The 20,966-nt window shown below is 40.0% G+C and overlaps 1 protein-coding gene across 1 annotated transcript in view; it reads right to left on the bottom strand.

Moving 5' to 3' along the window:
- LOC126162805 (uncharacterized) overlaps window positions 1-20,966 on the bottom strand; it is a 172,616-nt gene that overhangs the window by 25,033 nt on the left and 126,617 nt on the right. The window contains exon 7 of the mRNA XM_049919545.1: window positions 17,384-17,623. Within this exon, the coding sequence (XP_049775502.1) occupies window positions 17,384-17,623 (240 nt within the window). The remainder of the gene's footprint in view (window positions 1-17,383; window positions 17,624-20,966) is intronic.

The following is a 20,966-nucleotide window of genomic DNA, read 5'->3' as shown; positions in this document are numbered from 1 at the left end:
AGTGCACCAATGGCTGCGGTGAATGGTAATGCAGAGAACGGTTGAGTTCCGAGGTTTCACAAGTGAGGGCAATGCCACTAGGAGGTGTGGTCCACCTGTTAACTTGATTGTGACACATGTGTGAAATACTAGCAGTGCACGATATGTTACAGAATGGAGCAAGTCTTTGTCAGTCTTCAGTGGCTCACCTGAAGATGACTGGCAGATGTCCAGTTGAAATATCGTGGGATGAATGAAGGAACAACTGGCTGCAAGATTGAAATTTGTCCGAACCTTCTATTCATTGGGAAAATTTTAAATCTTATCTTATGATCTGTTTGCAAGACACTATCCATTCTGTGCAAATGACCTTCCAAGTCATTTATTGACTCTGGCAGAATTACAATGTTATCAGCAAAGCTTAGAGTCTTTTTTCTTTTCTGTAAGCTTTAATTGCTTTTCCAAATTTCACTTTGATTCCCTTTATTAACTGCTCACTGCACAGACTGAATAGTATGGGGGATAGGGTATAACCCTGTCACACTCCCTTCTTAACCATTGCCTCCCATTCACGTCCTTCAACTCTCAGAACTGCAATCTCGTTTATGTGCAACTTGTAAATAGCCTTTAGTTTCTTTTATTTTGTTCCTGCACATTCACAATTTCAAAAAATGTATTGCTGTCAATACCATCAAAGGTATTTCCTAAATCTTAAACTGATGTAAATAAGGCTTTCATCTCTTGAATCAATCTTCTAAGAAAAGTCATACTGTCAACATTGCCTTGTATGTTACTGCATTTATCTGGACTCTAAACTGATTTCCCTTGAGATCAGCTTCCACCAGTCTTCCCATTCTTCTGTAAATAATTCATGTTAGTATTTTGCAACAAGGATCTATTGAACTGATTGTTTGGTAATATTCACACCTGTCTTATTTGGAATTTGATCTGTTACATTCTTCTAGAAGTTACAGAGTATTTCTCCTGGCTCATATATCTTGCATAACACATGGGATGATTTCATGGTGATATATTCTCCCAAGGATCTTAATAATTCTGAGGTAATGTCACCTATTCCATTTGCTTTGTTTTAACTTAAGTGTTCCAGTGTACTGTCAAATTCTTCTTGCAATATCACATCTCCCATCTCATCCTCATCTAGTTACTCTTCCCTTTCCATAAGACTGTTTTCAAGTTTGTTTCCTTTATATACCCCTTCTACATATTTCTTCCATCTTTCAGCCTTCAGTGATCTGGGCTCTTGATATTCATACAGCTGATTCCCTTTCCTCTAAAGGTGTCTTTAATATTCTTATATGCAGCATCCACCTTTCCCACAGTCATTCATACTTCTACAGCTTTGCATTTTTCTACTAGCCATTCCCACTTTTGTATTTTAAATTTTCCATCAATTTCATTTTTTAGATATCTATATTCCCTCTCACTTGCTTCATTTGCTACATTTTCTCTTTTCATCAACTGAATTCTAACTCAACAATAATCAGTATTTGAAAATATAATGTAATTGGATGGATGAAAAACATACTCACCAAGTGGCAGCAGATAACACACATATAAAGATATCTAAATACATAAGCTTTTGGAGCCAGTGGCTCCTTCTTCTGGCAGAATGGCTGAAGGAGAAGAAATAGGGATGAAGGAAAACGACTGATGATATTTAGAAAAGGGTGAGAGGTCTGAAAAGTTGCCCAGAACACTGTGTGATGAAAGACTTACCCAACGGGATGAGAAGGAAAGGTTGGTTGTTGAGTCCCTTACAAAACATCAAAATGTGTGTTTAGAGCACTGGTATAAAATTTTTATGGTGCCTTATAAGCACAAGAAATGCTACCACCTCATGACAGAGTGGAAGCTATTTCTCGACTTCCCCAGCCCAATACAGTGTGCAAAATATGCTGTTCCTTGGGCTTGACAAATCTACATTTAGTATGCAATCATGGTAAAGGATTCACCAAAGCTTGATAGCAGTACAGTGTGACCTGATGAAATGCATCTTTCACGCGATTAAAAGCTGCTATTGGAGAGACTGCAATGTTAGCTCATCCTCTTATATTGAACCTCTTGCATTTATGCTGGATGCATGATCAGCCGCCATTGGAGCTGTATCACAACAACATGTACAACATGACTGACAATCTGTAGCTTTCTTCAACAAAAATGATCACTCTCACAAGCAAACTGGTCAACATATGGCCGCAAGCTATAGGTGGCATACACTTCAATCAAGATGTTTAGGCAGATGCTTGAAAGTATACATTTCACTCTTATTACAAATCATAATCCACATGTATTCGCTTTCTGTCAGAAGCCAGATAAGGCATCACAATGCCAGTTGTGTCATTTGGACTTCATTACCAATTTACTATGGATACTCAACATGTTGATGGTGAGCAAATGGACCAGCAGACACCACTGCTAAAGAACTTGACTTCACAGCACTTGCCAATGCACAGGAAAGAGGTAGTCCTTGAACTATCATCTGGCTTACAAATCTGATATATTTAAATGCTGTGTTCGAATGTATTGCTATACTGTGATGTACCAGCATCACAAGCATGACAGTTCATTACAGCAGATTTCCACCAGCAAGCACTATCCTCTCTTCACAGCCTCTCTCATCCAAGAGTAATGGTTACTCTACAATGCACGCCCCATCATGCTTGGGTAGCTCAGATGGTAGAGCACTCGCCCGCAAAAGGAAAAGGTCCCGAGTTCGAGTCTCGGTCCAGCACAGTCTTAATCTGCCAGGAAGTTTCAGTATTACTGAAACCTTAGACTTGGCACAACATCTACACTTACAGATTCTCAAGCTCTGTCTGCCATTACAACAAACATTCTGTTTTGTGATTATTCATTTTTTATAACTTAAGAGTCCTGCAAACAGGTTTTTGTCCAGCATTAAGCCATTTGAAAACATCTCCAAACATCATACAATGGTCCATACCTAGTATTGGCATGCCATGACAGAACATTCAATGTCGATACAACAGCTCTTCTGTCGCAATATCCACTGACAGATTTGTCAGCCTTTACCCCAGCTGACACTCATAACAGTTCAGGTACAGCAGCTAACACTGAAATGCTACCTACATGTGACTCCATGAACACAGTGGAGTCTTCCATTGCCAGAGAGAGTGCCTCTGAGTAAACTTCCAGTCACAACTCATTTTGGGCTCTGTGTGCACTTCAACCCAAAAGATTTTTAACACTTGGAGAGGGGGCTGATGTTCACAGTGAATAATCTGTTACATTTTATGTGCAATGTAATCTCTTTGATTATTCACACTGTCGCTGAACTTCAAAGAAATGGTTTATATGAAGGTTGTCCCTAGAGGAATGGTCAGTGTTCAGTGATATGACAGGAATGATCATGAAAAGCAGAAAGTCTAGTAAGCATGGACTCTAAATGAGCTACTAACACTTCTCCATCTTTGATACTATTTCATAGTAGTGAATATGAAAAAGCACTCTTAGCGCTTGAGATATGCACTTTAGAGCCCGTGTTTACTGGATATTTTTTCTTGTTTCGGTCCACACTACCACCACTCAAAATATGGAATGCAATGAGTTTGAAATAGAGGAGACTTGTTCCACAGTATCAAAGATGAAGAAGTGCTCACAAACAATCAACCCACGTGCTTAGAGTCCATGTTTACTAGACTTTTTTGCTTCAAATGATCAATCCTGTCATATCCCTGAATACTGACCATTTCACCTGGGAGACACTGTATACATGATCTTTACAGTTTATGATTAAACAAAGAATGGTAATTAACTATTTATGTTTGGATGAATAAATTATGTTTTCACATAAAAACTATGTAAATATATGTCAAAATTGAAGCTTAAGAATTAATGGCCTAGTCAGTTTTGTAGACTGATTGTTACTGATCCTGAAAAAAGTAATTAGTTTATCTTAAAATTTAGTTGTATAAAAGTTATTAATTACGACCTGAATTCAAGACATTTCTTATTTTTGTACCAGATCATGTATGTAAAATCTGTTTTGACAACATTGTAGCCTGGAATTTTCTGAAAAAGTTGATTTTTCTTGAATTAGCCATATTTTGAATTTTAAGGGAAATATTTTGTGCGAAACAGAATGATACAAATAATTTGGTATGTGAAATAATATTATGGAAAGGATAGATTGTTGCTCACCGTACAGAGGAGATGCTGAGTCACAGACACAATTCACTCATGCATGACTATTGTCTCCGGCCACTGTAGTCTGGACTGTCACTTGTTTTGGTACATGAAATAGTCAATCATAAAATTCAGGTCTGGTCAACTCTATAATACTGACTCTGTAGTGTCGCTATTAAGTTTACCACTTTCTTGTGACTGACAAAAAACATCACGAGTTGCTGCCAAAAGGTTAGCTTACAATTAGTTGAAATTGAGGACAGGTAAGACAGTCAGGCAACATATTCACAAGAGTATGGAACATGTCAATCACAATAGTGAAATCCTATCTGATCATTCTAAAGCGTGTCATATAGGAATACAATAGAAGTTCTTGAGAGTTGTGTTAATGCAAAGACAATGATGGGTGAGCATCAAGTACTGAACTGTTATCATGGTGTGTGTGTATGTTACAGAGCATTGAGAATTTAACACTGAGTGTGCACATGTGAAGTGCTTACTGCATCATTAACACTGTACTTTTTTGTGGGAATATTCTATTACATCACTACTGGTGACATTTTTTGCAGTGGTAATGGGTGGAGAAGCAGGATGCAATAAGGAAAGAGGAAAAATCAGAATATAAAAACATTACAGAGTTCATGGGAGCATATATTGCTTTCTTAATAGACAAACCTCTACATAAGCTAAAATGAACTGACTTAAAAAACAATTATTCTTAGAAATTTTTTTCAGTATTCTATTAGTAAACCATATCCTCAAAACTTTTTGAGAATTTGTGAAGGAGATTGATGGAACTTTAATTATATTTCTTTACCTTACCTCTGCTAACCCATAATTCAATGCTTTAGGAAATACATCTTGGTCCACTGACTGGTTACAAGGGTAACTCAATGGGATTGTGATCAGGAAATCAAAAGATTAACATTTTTCTTGAAATACCATCACAGCCAGGCAGATATTGCTTTTTGGTAACCTAATACTTATTTTATCTCTCTAAAAGATGATCTGGCAAAACTGCTGCATGTTAATGGAGTACGTAATGCCCGTGAATCTGTTTTTTATGGTCCATTTTTTTTTCTTTATTTTTTCCCCTTGTGCTTTCTGCTACCATTAGGAGGCATTCATTCACTTTATGAAGGAAATGACTTTAATTTAATATCAATTTAATATCATTTGTCTTCTTGCTATTACCATTAGGGAATTGCAAATAATTTGCTTTATAGAGTATATTTATTCCCTGCCTTGTAATACTCCATATTACTTTCCCTTTGTTCTTACCATTTCAAGTTCTTGGTTTTTGCCTTTTTGATAACATAGTAAATATTTTTGCAGTACTGCTCATAATGCCTTCTGTCTTACATAAAAGTCACAGTTGACGTTTATTTCACATTGAAAGTATCAGTACCGTATTTACTCGAATCTAAGCCGCACTTTTTTCCCGGTTTTCGTAATCCAAAAAACCGCCTGCGGCTTAGAATTTGAGTGCAAAGCAAGCGGAAGTTATGAAAAATGTTGGTACGTGCCGCCACAACTAACTTCTGCTGTCGAATATATGTAGCGCTATGCAGGCATGCTTTGTAGGCACAAAGATAAATACTGGCACCAAAATCTCAGCGTCAGTAAATTAATTAAAAAAAAAGTGGAAGATGAGCTTTTTTTTCTCCGCCGCGAGTTTCGACCACTGCATTTTCATACATTATCCAACGAAGTAAATACAAATTCCTTATTGTTCATCTTCGAATGTAGCACAATTTCAGTGTACTACGAAAATCTGACTGGCAAGACTGTTTGGGATGTTTTTCAATATGGCCAACTCTACGTTCTGAATTTTTTCCTATCTGTGAGAAGAGATGGTTGCTAATAGGAGCCTGATGAAATCTGAATCACATACAGTATTCTCTTCACCATAAGAATAATACGAATATAAACATTTTGCCATGTATTCTTTCGTGTTTGCTGCTATCTCATTAAAACCGTGATGCCTAATAAACTACGAAACTAGAGTGTGACAACAGCAAATGCGGAAGAATATACGTATCGTGTCATGTTTATATTTGTATTATCCTTATGCCTAATAGTGATGCAGTCAGAAATGAAGCACGGCAAGTGACTAGATTTTTAAATATAAGATGTCTAATTTCTGTGCAGAATTTGATGTAATAAAGAAGCGGCCACAAAGATTTTCAAACGGAGAAAAATTTTCGCCTAACTCTCGTTCAGAACATGTTCTATCATACGCAGTCTATTATTTTATTCTTGTTGATCATTATCAAAGAAAGCAGCAGTGTAAGTAACAACAAATAGCAGTCTCTTGCCATTGTTTCGCTAATGAGACGATTCCTCTCTTTTTTTTTAATTGTACGCGGCGATAGCGGGCACAAAAGCAAGCCATGCCGCGAGCCGCGACAGGCCGTAAAGACGCGGTATCAGAATGCGACAAACAATGCATGACACAGTGCAGTAATGCATTTTCAGCTTAAGAGTGACACAAACACCTATAACAAAGAAAACGGCACTTATCAGATCAAAGCAAAGTAAGCAATCGATTCAAACGAGACGAAGCACGTGAAAAAGGAAGGGTACCCGTATAAATACGGACGGAGCGCCTGACGCATAGCAATGGCTACGTGGTAAAGCTTAACTGCTAAGCTTATGACTCGAACCAAACTACTGTAGTTGTATCGTCATTCATTCGACCTAAATTGTGTCTCATATTACAATGGACCAACTTTGTTTCGATTTAGAGGTGCGGCCCTAAACTTTTATCTCCCCTTGAATTTCGAGTCTCAAATTTTAGGTGCAGCTTAGATTCGGGAATTTTTTTTTTCCTTTATTTCGAGTCTCATTTTTCAGGTGTGGCTTAGATTCGAGTGCGGCTTAGATTCGAGTAAATACGGTATTTCCTTCTCATCCTGTGCAGACAGTCTCCCATGACCCACAGTTCTGGGTGACTTTCCCAAAATCTACTCTTTTTACTAGACTTCTCCAGTCATTTTCCTTCAACCCTCTTCCTGTCCCTTCAACCCTTCTGCCTGAAGAAGGAGCCAATGTCTCCGAAAGCTTACCTAATTAAAACCCTCTTTTATGTGTGTGTTCTGCCACCACTTGATGAGTAGATTTTTTTTATCTATCCAATTAAATTATTTTGTCAAACATTGAAAGTTTTGTAACAAATAATAAAAGTTCTTGGTATGATGTTAAATAACTATCTGAATTAGGCACAATATACTGTCACATTGCAGGAAATCTCTCTTTTGTCTATGCGTAATTCAAAAATTTAGTACAATTTTTCAAAGAAAACAACCACTAGTCCAGCCATTAGTCCTGCCAAAAATCTTCTACTGTAATATAGTTTGACATGGCACATATAGTGAAAACCCAAGGTGACTCAAGCTAATCATGAATTAGTGTGGAAGACATTTGGTTGTTTGGTTATGTTTGTCCGTCTTATCTCATTTCTTTTGCATTCAACCAAATGGTTGTGATTTTTACACACTTTGCTTCCTTCTTTGGTTTCTTATCCACTGATTCCCCCCATACCTCTTATCACACATCAAATACATCATTGCATAATTGAAATTCAAGATCTGAAATATCCTGCATTTGGTTGTACCTGTGCATATTTTTAAATGCTGTTTATTGTCTTGTTTATCGAAGTAGAGAGGATATAAAATGTAGACTGGCAATGGCAAGGAAAGCGTTTCTCAAGAAGAGGACTTTGTTAACATCGAGTATAGATTTAAGTGTCAGGAAGTCGTTTCTGAAAGTATTTGTATGGAGTGTAGCCATGTATGGAAGTGAAACATGGACGATAACTAGTTTGGACAAGAAGAGAATAGAAGCTTTCGAAATGTGGTGCTACAGAAGAATGCTGAAGATAAGGTGGGTAGATCACGTAACTAATGAGGAGGTATTGAATAGGATTGGGGAGAAGAGAAGTTTGTGGCACAACTTGACCAGAAGAAGGGATCGGTTAGTAGGACATGTTTTGAGGCATCAAGGGATCACAAATTTAGCTTTGGAGGGCAGTGTGGAGGGTAAAAATCGTAGAGGGAGACCAAGAGATGAATACACTAAGCAGATTCAGAAGGATGTAGGTTGCAGTAGATACTGGGAGATGAAGAAGCTTGCACAGGATAGAGTAGCATGGAGAGCTGCATCAAACCAGTCTCAGGACTGAAGACCACAACAACAACAACATATTCCAGCCATACGTATGATGAACAGATTACCCAGAAACCTGTGTAATTGTGCAAACTATACTGCAAACAAGTGGAGACTAAAATTTTGCTGATACTACTGACATACCTACTTTTTCGGTATATTTTGTCTGCTTTATGTCAAAAAGTGAACCTACATCTCTGTCCCACTGTCAGTTCTGTCTCTTTCACTTTTCTTCACTGTTTTTGATTTTTCTTTAGTTATGTCTTGTATTGACATTTTTGTAATACTTCTCACTTTTCAGGACCAGTTAATTTGATTCTTTCCATACTGTACCCATCCTTCTCTGTTAGAATATCATTATGGCCATTTAATGGGAATTTTATATAATTAGAAATGTATTTTCACTGTATTTATAAGACTGATGTTATTGCAATAATTTTCATTTAATGCAACAGTTTAATGCAACAATTATTATTATTATTATTATTATTATTATTATTATTATTATTATCATTACTATTATTATCATTATGTGTAAGTCATCATCCCAGAACCAAACACTTCATCTGTAAAGATAATCTTTAGGGAGACCTGTTTGGATGTAAGACAATACCTGGAGGCCTTAATAATCTCAGGTGCAATAAATGAGTGAAACAAATGGATCGGATATCATCAGAAAAAGATACAATTATACATCTTAGGACAGACCACTGCTCAACTAATACAGGAGGTGCAGAAGACAGATTCGGGTTTAAAGTCTCATCAACATTGAAGCCATTAGAGACAAAACAGAAGTTCAACATTGAAGCCATTAGAGACAAAACCGAAGTTCAGATTGGACAAATGATGGAGAAGAAGACTGATTTGTTCTGTTCAAAGGAACTATCCTGACATTCACCTTAACTGATGTAGTAAACTACAGAAAACTATACTTAAGTGGCTGGAAAGGGATTTGGAGCATGATCATCCCAAATAAAAGACCAGTGCCATAAACACTCTGCTGCCTCAATTGTCCAAGGACAACACTGTGCTGTCTCAATTTTCCAAAGAACCACAGATAAGAAGATAAGACATATGAAAATTACTATAAACTTCTTTTGTTTGTCTAAAGTTCTATTTCAGAAATAACTCTCTCTCTCTCTCTCTCTCCCTCCCTTTTTCTTTCTCTCTCCACCCTGTCTCTCTCCTCTCTGTCTCTTGCTGCTTCTGAACATCAGATTTTGTCTAAAAGCTTGCCTATTTACCATTTTCAACAATGCAAAGTGCAGGATGAAATATTGAAAACATTATGAGAAGGATAGATTGCTACTTACCATACACAGGAGACTGTTGAGTCACAGACAGGCACAACAAAAAGACTGCTATACATTAAAGCCTTTGGCCAGAAGGCCTTCTTCTGAAGTAGAAAACACACATACACATTCTAACAAGCACAATTCCCACACACATGACCACTGTCTCTGGCTGATATGGCCACATTGTGGACTGCAACTGTGCCTAATAAGAGCAGCAATCTGGAGTAGGTGATAGGGGTAAGGAGGAGCCATGGTGTGGAGAGGGGTTGGGATAGCAGGGTAGGGATGGGGGAAGGTGTAGTGCTGCTTTTGGGGATGTGCAGTAATGTGGTGGGGACAGGGTAGGGCCACTGAGTGTGATGAGGAGGTTTGTGTGTTTGGGTGGGTGGGGGAGGCTGAGAGGGGGGAAAGGAGAGAAATACAGAGGGGGAAAAGACTATTGGTTGCAATGGGGACAGAACAGAAGGCTATGTAGTGCTTGGAGTGGAAGTGGGTAACAGGGTAGTTAGGTGGAGGAAAGGGCCTAGCGAAGATTGAGGCCATGGGAATTACAGGAACATTGCAAAGAGAATTCCCATTTGTGTAATGCAAAAATGCTGATGTTATCACAAAGGATCCAGATGGTGCAGGCTGTGAAGCAGTCATTGAAGTGAAGCACACTGTATTGGAAAGCACGTTCAGCAATTAGGTAATCCATCTGTCTCTTGGCCCAGTTTGTTAGTGTCCGTTTATGCAGACAGACAGCTTATTAGCTGACATGCACATGCAGAAAGCAGTGGAGTGATTGCAGCTTAGTTTCAAGATCACATGACTGCTTTCACCTGCCTCCGTGGCTGAAGTTGCTAATGCATACTTGTGTGGTGGCGCCGCTTGATGTGGGGTAAACCAGTTCGAATCCTGGTACTGGAAAAATTTGCACTGCCAGTATTTGGCCTGCAAGGGGAGTAGAGATGGTGGCTTAAAGTTCCTTATCACCAAACTTTGCACCAACCTCTTGATTTAAATACCAAACCCCTTTCAAGTGTTTCATGAAGTGAGGGCATGTGACTCTGTTGATGGTGATCTGTCCGCTGGGTGGGGACGTTAAGCTTGACTGCCCCCTCAGTGCTACTCATGAGGAGTAGGCTTTATGTCAGCACTGGATTTCACCCTCTTCCTTCTCTCATGATCACCATCATCATCATGTTACAAAACACTGCACTACATACATGCACAAAAAATACATACACGGAGTATTACAAATAATGAGTAATATAACAATGAAAACAATCAATTTTTCACAAAATAATTTAATTGGATAGATAAAAAAATCTACTCACCAAGCGGTGCTGGAACACACACATTGAAGAAGATTGTAATTAGGCAAGCTTATGGACCCAGTGGCTCCTTCTTTTGGCAGAAGCATTGAAGGGGAGGGAAGAGGGGTGAAGGAAAAGGACTGGAAGGGTCTAGGGAAAGGAGTAGATTTTGAGAAAGCTGCCTAGAACTGCAGGTCAGGGACACATACTGCTTGGGATGGGAAGGAAAGACTGATTGTTGGGGACTGCATCAGACAAGATTTGAAAATGTGAGAGCTTAGAGGTGGAAAACTGGCTAATATGCAAGACAGAATAACTGCTTAAACATTATGCATGAGTTAATAAGAGTGAAAAGCTAAGTGCATTATATGTAAAAGAGATGGAAGGGGGGTGGTGAAAAATACACAGATAAGACAATGAAAGATGTAGAAAACTAAAATGGAGTGAAGAAAAAAATAGTTACTGTGAAGAAATGCTGAGACGGAAGAAAGTAACATAAATTATGGCCAAGTGGGTGGTGAGAACCAAGGACATGTTCCGGCACTAGTTCCCACCAGCAGAGTTTGGAGAAATTGATGTCTGGGGGAAGAATCCAGATGGCACGTGTGGTGAAACAGGCACTGAGGTCCATTTTCATGACTTTTCCAGTCTTTTTTTTCTTTTCCAATCATTTTTTGTATCATGTAGATCACCCACTCATTATCTCTTATCAATCATTGTCTGTTCTCACAATTTTCGCATGAATTTTTCTGATTTTTCTGAAATGTTCCTTGCTTTTCTTCCATTTTTCTATCTTTTCACTCTCTGCTCATTTATTTTTTTGTTACTCCCATGATTTCTAACTCTCCAAACTGTCCTCCTCTCTTGCCTTGATGAATCCTGTCTCATATTATACCCATTCTTTCTGAAAACATGCTTTTGCACTATCAAACTAAGGTCCCACATTCTGTTTATTAAAACCTGCTTGTCACTTGGAGTTACTCCAAAAGGCCTAACACTAAAAGTCCCTGTTTCTGGATGTAATGCTTCTATAAAATCCTGTAGTTATCTGCTTCTCACTTTTCCTTGGATGGTATCATCTGTCAAGCCAACTTCAAATTGCAACAACATGCCAGAATTCGCCTCAAAAAGCTATCCCACCTGCTCCTATACTACCTGAAAGTGATGTTTCGCTTCCTGTCCCTCTGCAGCCCCCTAAACAGCCACAGCATCAACCACCACTCCTCTCGTACAAAGCAAGCTTGGCCAATCTCCTTAACATCACACAGCCTTCACCACTGCCTCCAAGACCAAGAATAACCCATAATCACAAGAACCAGTCACAACAGTACAGTGTCCTTAACCTCTCATCAAAAGCACTCTCTCCTCCTGAATTAGCAGTAATTCTCACTTTCAGCCCTAAATCTGCATTTGATCATGCTGCTTTACTGGAGAACCTACTTTCTTTCACACAAAATATCAATTGGAAATATCACTTTTTAACCCAATCCCAAAACCTTTCCAACAGCAAACCTGACATTGAACCCAGCCTTGAACAGTTTAGACCATGATCCCAACTTGATCCACCACCACTACCTCAAAATCACCCCTTACAAGTCTTCCAAGAATTCCTCACATTCAGCATTGCTTCACAACCCTTCCTCAGGTCCCTACAACATGACCCTAACCTGTCCTCTGCAGAACTCCAGGCTCTATGTTCCTTAAAATCTGATGACTCCATCATTATCCTCCCAGCAGACAAAGGATCTACCACTGTAGTACTTGACCAAAAGGAGTATGTTAGTAAACTACAACAGTTGTCTGGGCCATCAAGATCCAATCCCTGTGATTCAAACTGATCTGCAGTCCCTTCTTAAAACCTCAGACCCATCACAAAGACTAACACCTCTATCCATACAATTTCTCACCCCACTCAAACCACCCCCCCCCCCCCTCCCAACTTTTACCTTTTTTCTAATATACACACACCCAATCACCCTGACTATCCTATAGTTGTTGGCTTCAAAGCACCCACAGAACTTATATCTGCCTTAGTTGATCAGCACCTGCAACCCATAGTATAAAGATTCCCCTCCTATATTAAAGGTACCAACCATTACCTAGACCATCTGAAATCTGTGCCTGTCCCACTCCCACCACACACCTTGCTTGTCACCATTGATGCCACCTCCCTTTACACCAGCATCCTCAATGTACATGGTCTGTCTGTTGCTGGGCATGTCCTTAGTCAGCACCCAAATGATTCCAAATCTATGACATCCTTCCTGCTCACCTTAATCAACATTATACTTGCCAACAACTACTTCACCTTTGAGGGGCAGACATACAAACAGATCAGGGGTACGGCCTGAGAACCAGGATGGCTCCTTCCTACACCAACCTTTCCATGAGTCACTTGGTTGGGGCTTTCCTGGGATCCATAAGTCTTCAGCCCCTGGTTTGATTTGGATATCTGATGACATCTTTACCACATGGACTTATGGTGAGGCTGACCTGTTAACATTCCTAGAATATCTAAATACCTTCTCCCAATTAAATTTCACATGGTTCTATTCTGAATCCCATGACACTTTCCTTGATGTTGATCTCGTCTTCACAGAAGGCCAGCTACACACTTCCGTCCACATTAAACCTACCAACAATACTTACATTTTGACATGTCAAATGTTCCCTCTCATACAGCCTTGGCATTCAAGGCAAATCCTTGGCATTCAAGGCAAACATATTTGTTCAGAAGCAGACTGTTTACAGCAATACACCACCATTCTAACCTCAGCCTTCACTGCATGCGATTACCCCTCCAGCATAATTCAAAAGCAGATTTCCCAGGCCAGCAAATCCAATCCTAGCACTGCTGATCCCTCCAAAAAACAGAATTATCCTGGTCTGAAATGTATTAATCAGCTACTGTGACAGGGCCATGACTTCCTAAAATCATGCCATGAAATGAGATCCATACCGTCTGAAATTTTGCCCACCACACCTAGAATAGCTTTTCATCACCCTCCCAATCTCCCCAATATTCCTGTCAGACCCTACGCTCCTTCTGCACCTATCTCTCTACCCTATGGTTCCTACCCCTGTGACCGTCTCCACTTGCCCTAACCATCCTCCTACACCACCTATAGCAGCCCTGTAACTGGCAAAACCCACACTATCAAAGGGAGAGCCACTTGTGAAACTACACGTCATATACCAGCTGTTACATAAACATGGTTTGGCGTTTTATGTTGGCATGGCTACAACCCAATTATCAGTTAGGAAGAATGGGCATATGCAGAGGGTGTATATTGGCAACACACAATATACTGTTGTAGATCTTGCTCTACAACATGACAATCATGACCTCGGTGCCTATTTCACCATGCAGACACCAGTTTTTCAGAACTTTGCTGGTGGGAACTAGCGCTACAATATGTCCTTGGTTCTCACCACCCATCTGCCCTTCATTCTTGTTAATTTCTTCTGTGTCAGCATTCCTTCACAGTAATTACTCTTTTCTTAGTATCCTACAGCTTTCATTGTCTTATCTGTGTATTTTTCACCACCCCCCTTCTACCTCTTTTACATACAATGCATTCAGCTTTTCACTCTTAATAACTCATGCGTAATGTTTAAGCATTTATCTCTGTCTTGCATATTATCCTGTTTTCACCTTTAAGTTCTCAGGTTTTCAAATCTTGTCTGATGCAGTCCCCAACAATCAGTCTTTCCTTCTCATCCCATGCGGTAAGTACTCCTGACCCATGGTTCTCGGTGACTTTCCCAAAATCTACCCCTTTTTCTAGACGTCTCCTGTCCTATTCCTTCACCCCTTTTCCTTCCCCTTCAGCCCTTCTGCCCAAAGAAGGAGCCACTGGATGTGAAAGCTTGCTACATGATGTGTAATGGAGCCTGTTGTAAACAAACAACAAAAACACAATTGCTTTCACAGGTATCCCTGCCTTTGATGGGATATGTTACAGTGCAAAGTCAAGTGCCGGCACCTGAGTTGGGAATGAGAGAGCTGAGAGGGCTGTGAAGAAAACGTCAGCCAACTGTACACTGACTGACTCCTCTCCAGGATGACAACACGACAGCAGCGGCCTCTATGCGGAGAGAACATAAGTGCCATGCCTGACTGGCTGTAGCTCAGTTCTACAGCAGCTTCAAGACTAGCAACTAGGGTAGAAGCATCAACTGTATTAATTCACTTGATTAGAATTGTTATACTGAAGAAGCTTGTTTATTTTGGATGTTGCCCTTTGCTTGCCACACATCTATGTAATTCTCAAAGTTAAGTATTGTCATGCACATTTTGTAATAAATCTGATTAATATGATGTGCTTGAATTGTTGTCTAGTGATCCAAGAAGCAGGTTTCCTAGACACCCCCCACAATCCAATGACTAGGCAGGATTCAACATTTGGCGATGAGGATGGGACTGTTCATATGAAACAGTTAGCATATCGACACTGTGCTTGGCAGGGTATGGACACCCAAATAGAGCAGATGACATTACAGTGTCATGCTTGTGCAGAAAATCAGTTTGCTCCACCACAAAAAAATCTCTGCTTGGCCTTAAGTCGCAATCACCATGGCAACATGTGCACATAGACTTTGTGGGACCCTTTCGGAAAGCTCATTGGTTAATTGTGACCCATATAGCAAGTTTCCTCTTGCTGTGTCAATTAACTCGACAACGTCATGTAGCACAATTCAGGCACTGTCCTCTATTTTTTGCCTTGAAGATTTGCATGAAGTCATAGCGTCGGACTGATGTCAAATGAATTTGGAAGATTCTGTGAATGCAATGGTATACAGCATCTAACTAGTGCACCATTCAATCCACAGTCAAACGGCAAGGCAGAAAGTTTTCTCAGAACCTTCAAGCAGCAGATGGCCAAACTTTGCACCACACACACCAGGGATCAAGCATTGCAATTGTTTCTCGCCTCCTATCGTTCGCATCCACAAGATGGACCATTTCTGGCAGAATTGCTTCACGGCCACCACCATCAGATATTGCTTCACCTACTCCACCCTCCTCAGCATCTGGTGCTAAAGGAAGGCTGCAAGTATCACTTTGTGCTGCACGTTTACCCCCCCCCCCCCCCCCCCCCCCCCCCCCCCCCCCCCCCCGCCGCAGCATTTTTAGCAACAGCAGACAGTGAGCACGAGGCGAGATCCTTCGTTGACTTGGTGCTTGCATGTATCTCATTTCAGGCTCAGTCAGATTGCAGTGCCGACATCACAATCAAATTCACCACTGTCATGTGCATGGGGATCCTTCTCTATCTCTTCCCACATATCCACGGAACCCGAGAACAGTGCGGCCACAGCAGCTGCCAGAGGGTGTCATCAAGACACCATGGGCTGACCCCATGGAGACAGACCCTTTGGCTCCTCCACCTCCTCACGTCCGACAAATGGAGCTGGACCGCCCACATTGCAGCAGCCGATGCCTTCTACATCTGGTTATGGGTATCAGGAGGTGGACACATACCCGCTGATCATTTTCCAGGAGACATTTCCACCAGAGCAAAGGCCAGATGGCATGGTATGACTGGAGGTCTGCCATCCCCTGCCACCACAGCTTCTAGTCCATTGCAGCATCCAGGGTCCTACCTCCCCCTCCGTTGTTGTGCTCCCTATATGATGACGGTCCGTCGCCTTGGGTGGGAGGAATGTTAAGGCATAAAGTTAAGTGCTGGCATGCCAGTTGGGAATAAGAGAGCACGGAGGGCTGTGAAGAAGACGTCAGCCAATTGCATGCTGACCGACCCCTCTCCAGGATGACAACATGAAAGCAGTGGCCTCTAAATGAAGAGACCATAAGCACCGCACCCGACTGGCCGCAGTCCAGATCTACAGCAAGTTCAAGACTAGCAACTAGGATAGAATCATCAACTGTGTTACTTCACTTGTATCAGGATTGTTATATTGAAGAAGCTTGTTTTTTCAGATGTTGCCCTTTGCTTCAGACACATCTATGTAATTCTCAAAGTTAAGTATTGTCATGTACTTTTTGTAATAAAACTCATTAATACAATGTGCTTGAATTGTTGTCTAGAGATCTGAGAAGCAGGTTTCCTAGACACCCCCTACAATCTGATGCCTAGGCAGGACTCAACAGGATAGGAGATGTCTTTGATCAGTCTGGAGTAGGTAGTGATGGGAGGATGTATGGGACAGGTCTTGTATCAAGATCTATTGCAGAGATACGAGCAGTGAGACAAGGGCTTGGGAGTGGGGGTGTACTAGGGACAAGGGTGTTCTGTAGGTCTGGTGGTTAGTGGAAGACCACTGTGGGAGGAGTGCGAAGGATAGTGGAGGGATGGAAAAGACATTCCTCATTTCAGGTCACGACAAGAGGTAGCCGAAACCTTGGCAAAGATCCAAATCTTCTATTTTTTGTTGTATATGGAAAAACAATAAATTTTGGAGCCAAAAAGAAGCTGTAAGATGGTATTTGTTACAGTCAGTGTGATCCCATACCTAGAAGGTGAAAATCAACATAAGGTGGTGAGAACTTCTGCAGATGCTGCTGAGCCAGGGATGCGACTGCAGCTGTGAAAGTTGAGTAGTCATAAGGGCTGCCTGGGCACTCCAGCTGCGTTACCCTGATTCTCCAGGTGGGTGTCGGCAGTGATGATCCTGAAGTACTATTGCGATCCGCCAGATTGAAGCTCAGTGATACAGAGCTGGCTCCCTGGGATGCATTGACAGGGATGTAAACTGCAAACACATGGAATTTTCTGTTTCATCTTATAATTACAGAAACAAAACACAAATGTTGACACAGAGAAGAATAGTTGAACATTAAAATATCTGTGTGTGTGTGTGTGTGTGTGTGTGTGTGTGTGTGTGTGTGTGTGTGTGTGTGTTGGGGGGGGGGGGGGACACAGTCAGTGACAAGGTTATCAGTACCCTTATGAAAATTAGATTAGTAGGCACAGATGTGGTCATAAGGACTAAAAGTCAGAAAACAAGTAAAAGTAAGTCTGACACAATTACACCCACTCTTTCCAACCTCATTCAAAGTCACCCACACAGTCACATGATCTCACATCATGTAAGATAGCATAAAATGATAAGATATTCTAAAACTGACAATTAAAACACAATTAATACAAGAGAACAGCTAAAATAATTACAGAAGGAAATGTGATGCGCTGATTACTGGTGAAAAACATGGGTGAAGCTGTCATCCTGCCCTAGTTAGTTAGTTACGTGTTCCATTGATCAATAACACGGAAAACAGTTATGATGTGGAACGTGTCAAATGCACAAGAACTGCACACAGGAAACAAGTTTTCTTTTTTTTTTCTTTTTTTTTTTTGTTTACATTATAGTGTCATACCTAAATATTTCTATTACCTATCCCATTCCCTTAAATGGCACAAAATGCGTATATTATATCTCCAGATTTATTTACTCATATTCAAGAATTCATTTATGGTATAGAAAGAGTTGTCAAGGAGGTATGATTTCAATTTGTTTTTGAAACTATTACTGCTGCTGTCAGACATTTTATTTCATCTGGTAATTTATCAAAAAGTTTTATAGCAGCATATTTTACCCCTTTCTGTGCCAAAGATAGGTTAAGTAAATGATAGTGTAGGTCCTTCTTTTTTCTGGTATTGTAATCATGAATGTCGCTGTTGATTTTAAACTGGTCCATGTTGTTGAGAAAAAATTTCATTACTGAGTAAATATACTGTAAAGCAGTTGTAAGAATTCCTCATCTTTTAAACAGATGCCTACAAGATGTGCGACTATGAACCCCACAAGTTATTCTAATTACTTTCTTTTGAGCAGTGAATACCTTTTGCCAAAGTGTTGAGTTGCCCCAGAATATTATTCCGTATGACATCAGAGAGTGGAAGTATGCAAAGTATGATAGCTTACTAATTTCTACATCCTCAAAATTGGCAATTATTCTGATTGCAAAAGTTGCTGAACCTAGTTGCTTTAGGAGATCCAAAATATGAATTTTCCAATTAAGATTCTCATCTATATGTATAGCCAAAAACTTAGTATGCTCTACCCTGGCTACTGACTTCTTTTGATGTGTTATGTTTATTGAAGGAATTATACTTTTTGCAGTAGAAAATTGGATGTACTGTGTTTTTTCAAAGTTGAGACCAAGCCCATTCGCAGAAAACCAATTAATAACTTTTCCAAAGACCTTATTTGCATCATTTTCTATCAGACTTTCTTTTACTGGATTAATAATTATGCTTGTATCATCAGCTAACTGTGTCAGTTCAGCATCTTGTTTCACATAAGAAGGGAGGTCATACACATATGACATATGTCAAGAACAGGAGGGGACCCCTGATCGAACCTTGTGGAATGTAATTTCACACCAGTTAGAGGAAGTGGCAAACTCCTTTGAATCACTTGAAGCATATAAAGAGACTTTTTGCTTCCTGTTCTGTAGATATGACTTAAACCACTCATATGCTGTTCCATTTGTACCACAGAATTGTAATTTCTCTAACATAATGTCATTATTCACACAATCAAGTGCTTTAGACAAGTCACAGAATATTCCTACTGGTGATATTTTACTATTTAAAGACTCTCTTATGTGGACAATGAAATCGAATATTGCTGTCTCAGTGGAACAGCATTTCTGAAATCCGAACTGTAATTTACTAAGTATTACTGATGAGATGGCTAACCACTCTTGAGTACATTACTTTCTCAAAGATTTTTGAAAACGCTGTAAGCAAGGATACTAGGCAGTAATTATTGACATCTGTGGTTTCCCCCTTTTTGTAGAGAGGTCTGACAATGTCATATTTTAACCTGTCTGGAAAAATACCCTGAGTCAGTGATGCATTACATATGTGACTCAAAACATCAGCTGTAATTGTTCCACATTGTTTTAATAACTTGTTAGAGATGTCACCTACTCCAACAGAACATTTATTTTTCAAAGATTTAATAATTTTCCTTATTTCACAAGAGGTTGTTAGATGAAAAATTTTAGGGAATGTGTTATGCATTTCACAAAACCTTAAAAGCCACACGTTCGTTTGATTGTCAGTTAAAGTAAAGGGCAAACCTGCCAGAAAATTAGCTGCTGCTGTCTTTGCTGAATATAAAACAGTCTACTAAAATGTGGAAAAACTTAACATCAAATCTTCCTGTGCAAGATTGGATATTTGTTGTTTTGTTACTATGGTCACTTTTTTTTTCTTTTTCTTTTGCATTTGGAGGAGAAAACTAGTTATTGACATTTTGGGAACAAATCTTGCTGCAACGAGAAATGCCTGTGTTTAAATGATTGCCATCCCAATTCATGTCACATCCTTGACACTCTCTCTCTACCTTATTTCAAATAGTAAAAAATGAGCTGTCCGTCATTTCCATAGATAAATAACAGCGGAAGGCTTATAGCACTTTCTTCGGGAATCTCAGATGCCACTTCTGTTTCACTAGATGACTTCCAACTAATTACTACAAGCTATGAACCAAGCGAGGTGGCACAGTGGTTAGACACTGGACTCGCATTCGGGAGGACGACGATTCAATCCCGCGTCCGGCCATCCTGATTTAGATTTTCCGTGATTTCCCTAAATCGCTCCAGGCAAATGCCGGGATGGTTCCTTTGAGAGGGCATGGCCGACTTCCTTCCCCATCCTTTCCTAATCCAATGAGACCGATTACCTTGCTGTCTGGTCTCCTTCCCCAAACAACCCAACCCAACTACAAGCTATGACCTTTCTGACCAGAAATCATGAATCCAGTTGCACAACTGAGACAGTATTTACTGCCACATTTTGTGACAGAGCATGTCACACTGAAATCTACTCTAAGTTTCAAACTCCTGTAAACTGTTGCTAAGGTGGAGATTGAAACTACCACTTCAGTTGTAAGCTTCTTTTATTTTTCAGTGCTTAGACCATGACTGCTTTTGGGCTATTACATGTCCATGATCACGTGTGATACTGAAAATAAATATGAGACCAAGGCTAATAATAATTTTTGCACATGCTACTACACATGAGGAAACAACAAAGAAGTTCTATATAAGAAAACAACAGTCAGGCTAGATACAGTGAAACGT

This window comes from Schistocerca cancellata, chromosome 2 (genome assembly GCF_023864275.1).
Source record: "Schistocerca cancellata isolate TAMUIC-IGC-003103 chromosome 2, iqSchCanc2.1, whole genome shotgun sequence".
Lineage (NCBI taxonomy): Eukaryota > Metazoa > Arthropoda > Insecta > Orthoptera > Acrididae > Schistocerca > Schistocerca cancellata.
This window is presented reverse-complemented; position numbering and strand designations above follow the sequence as displayed.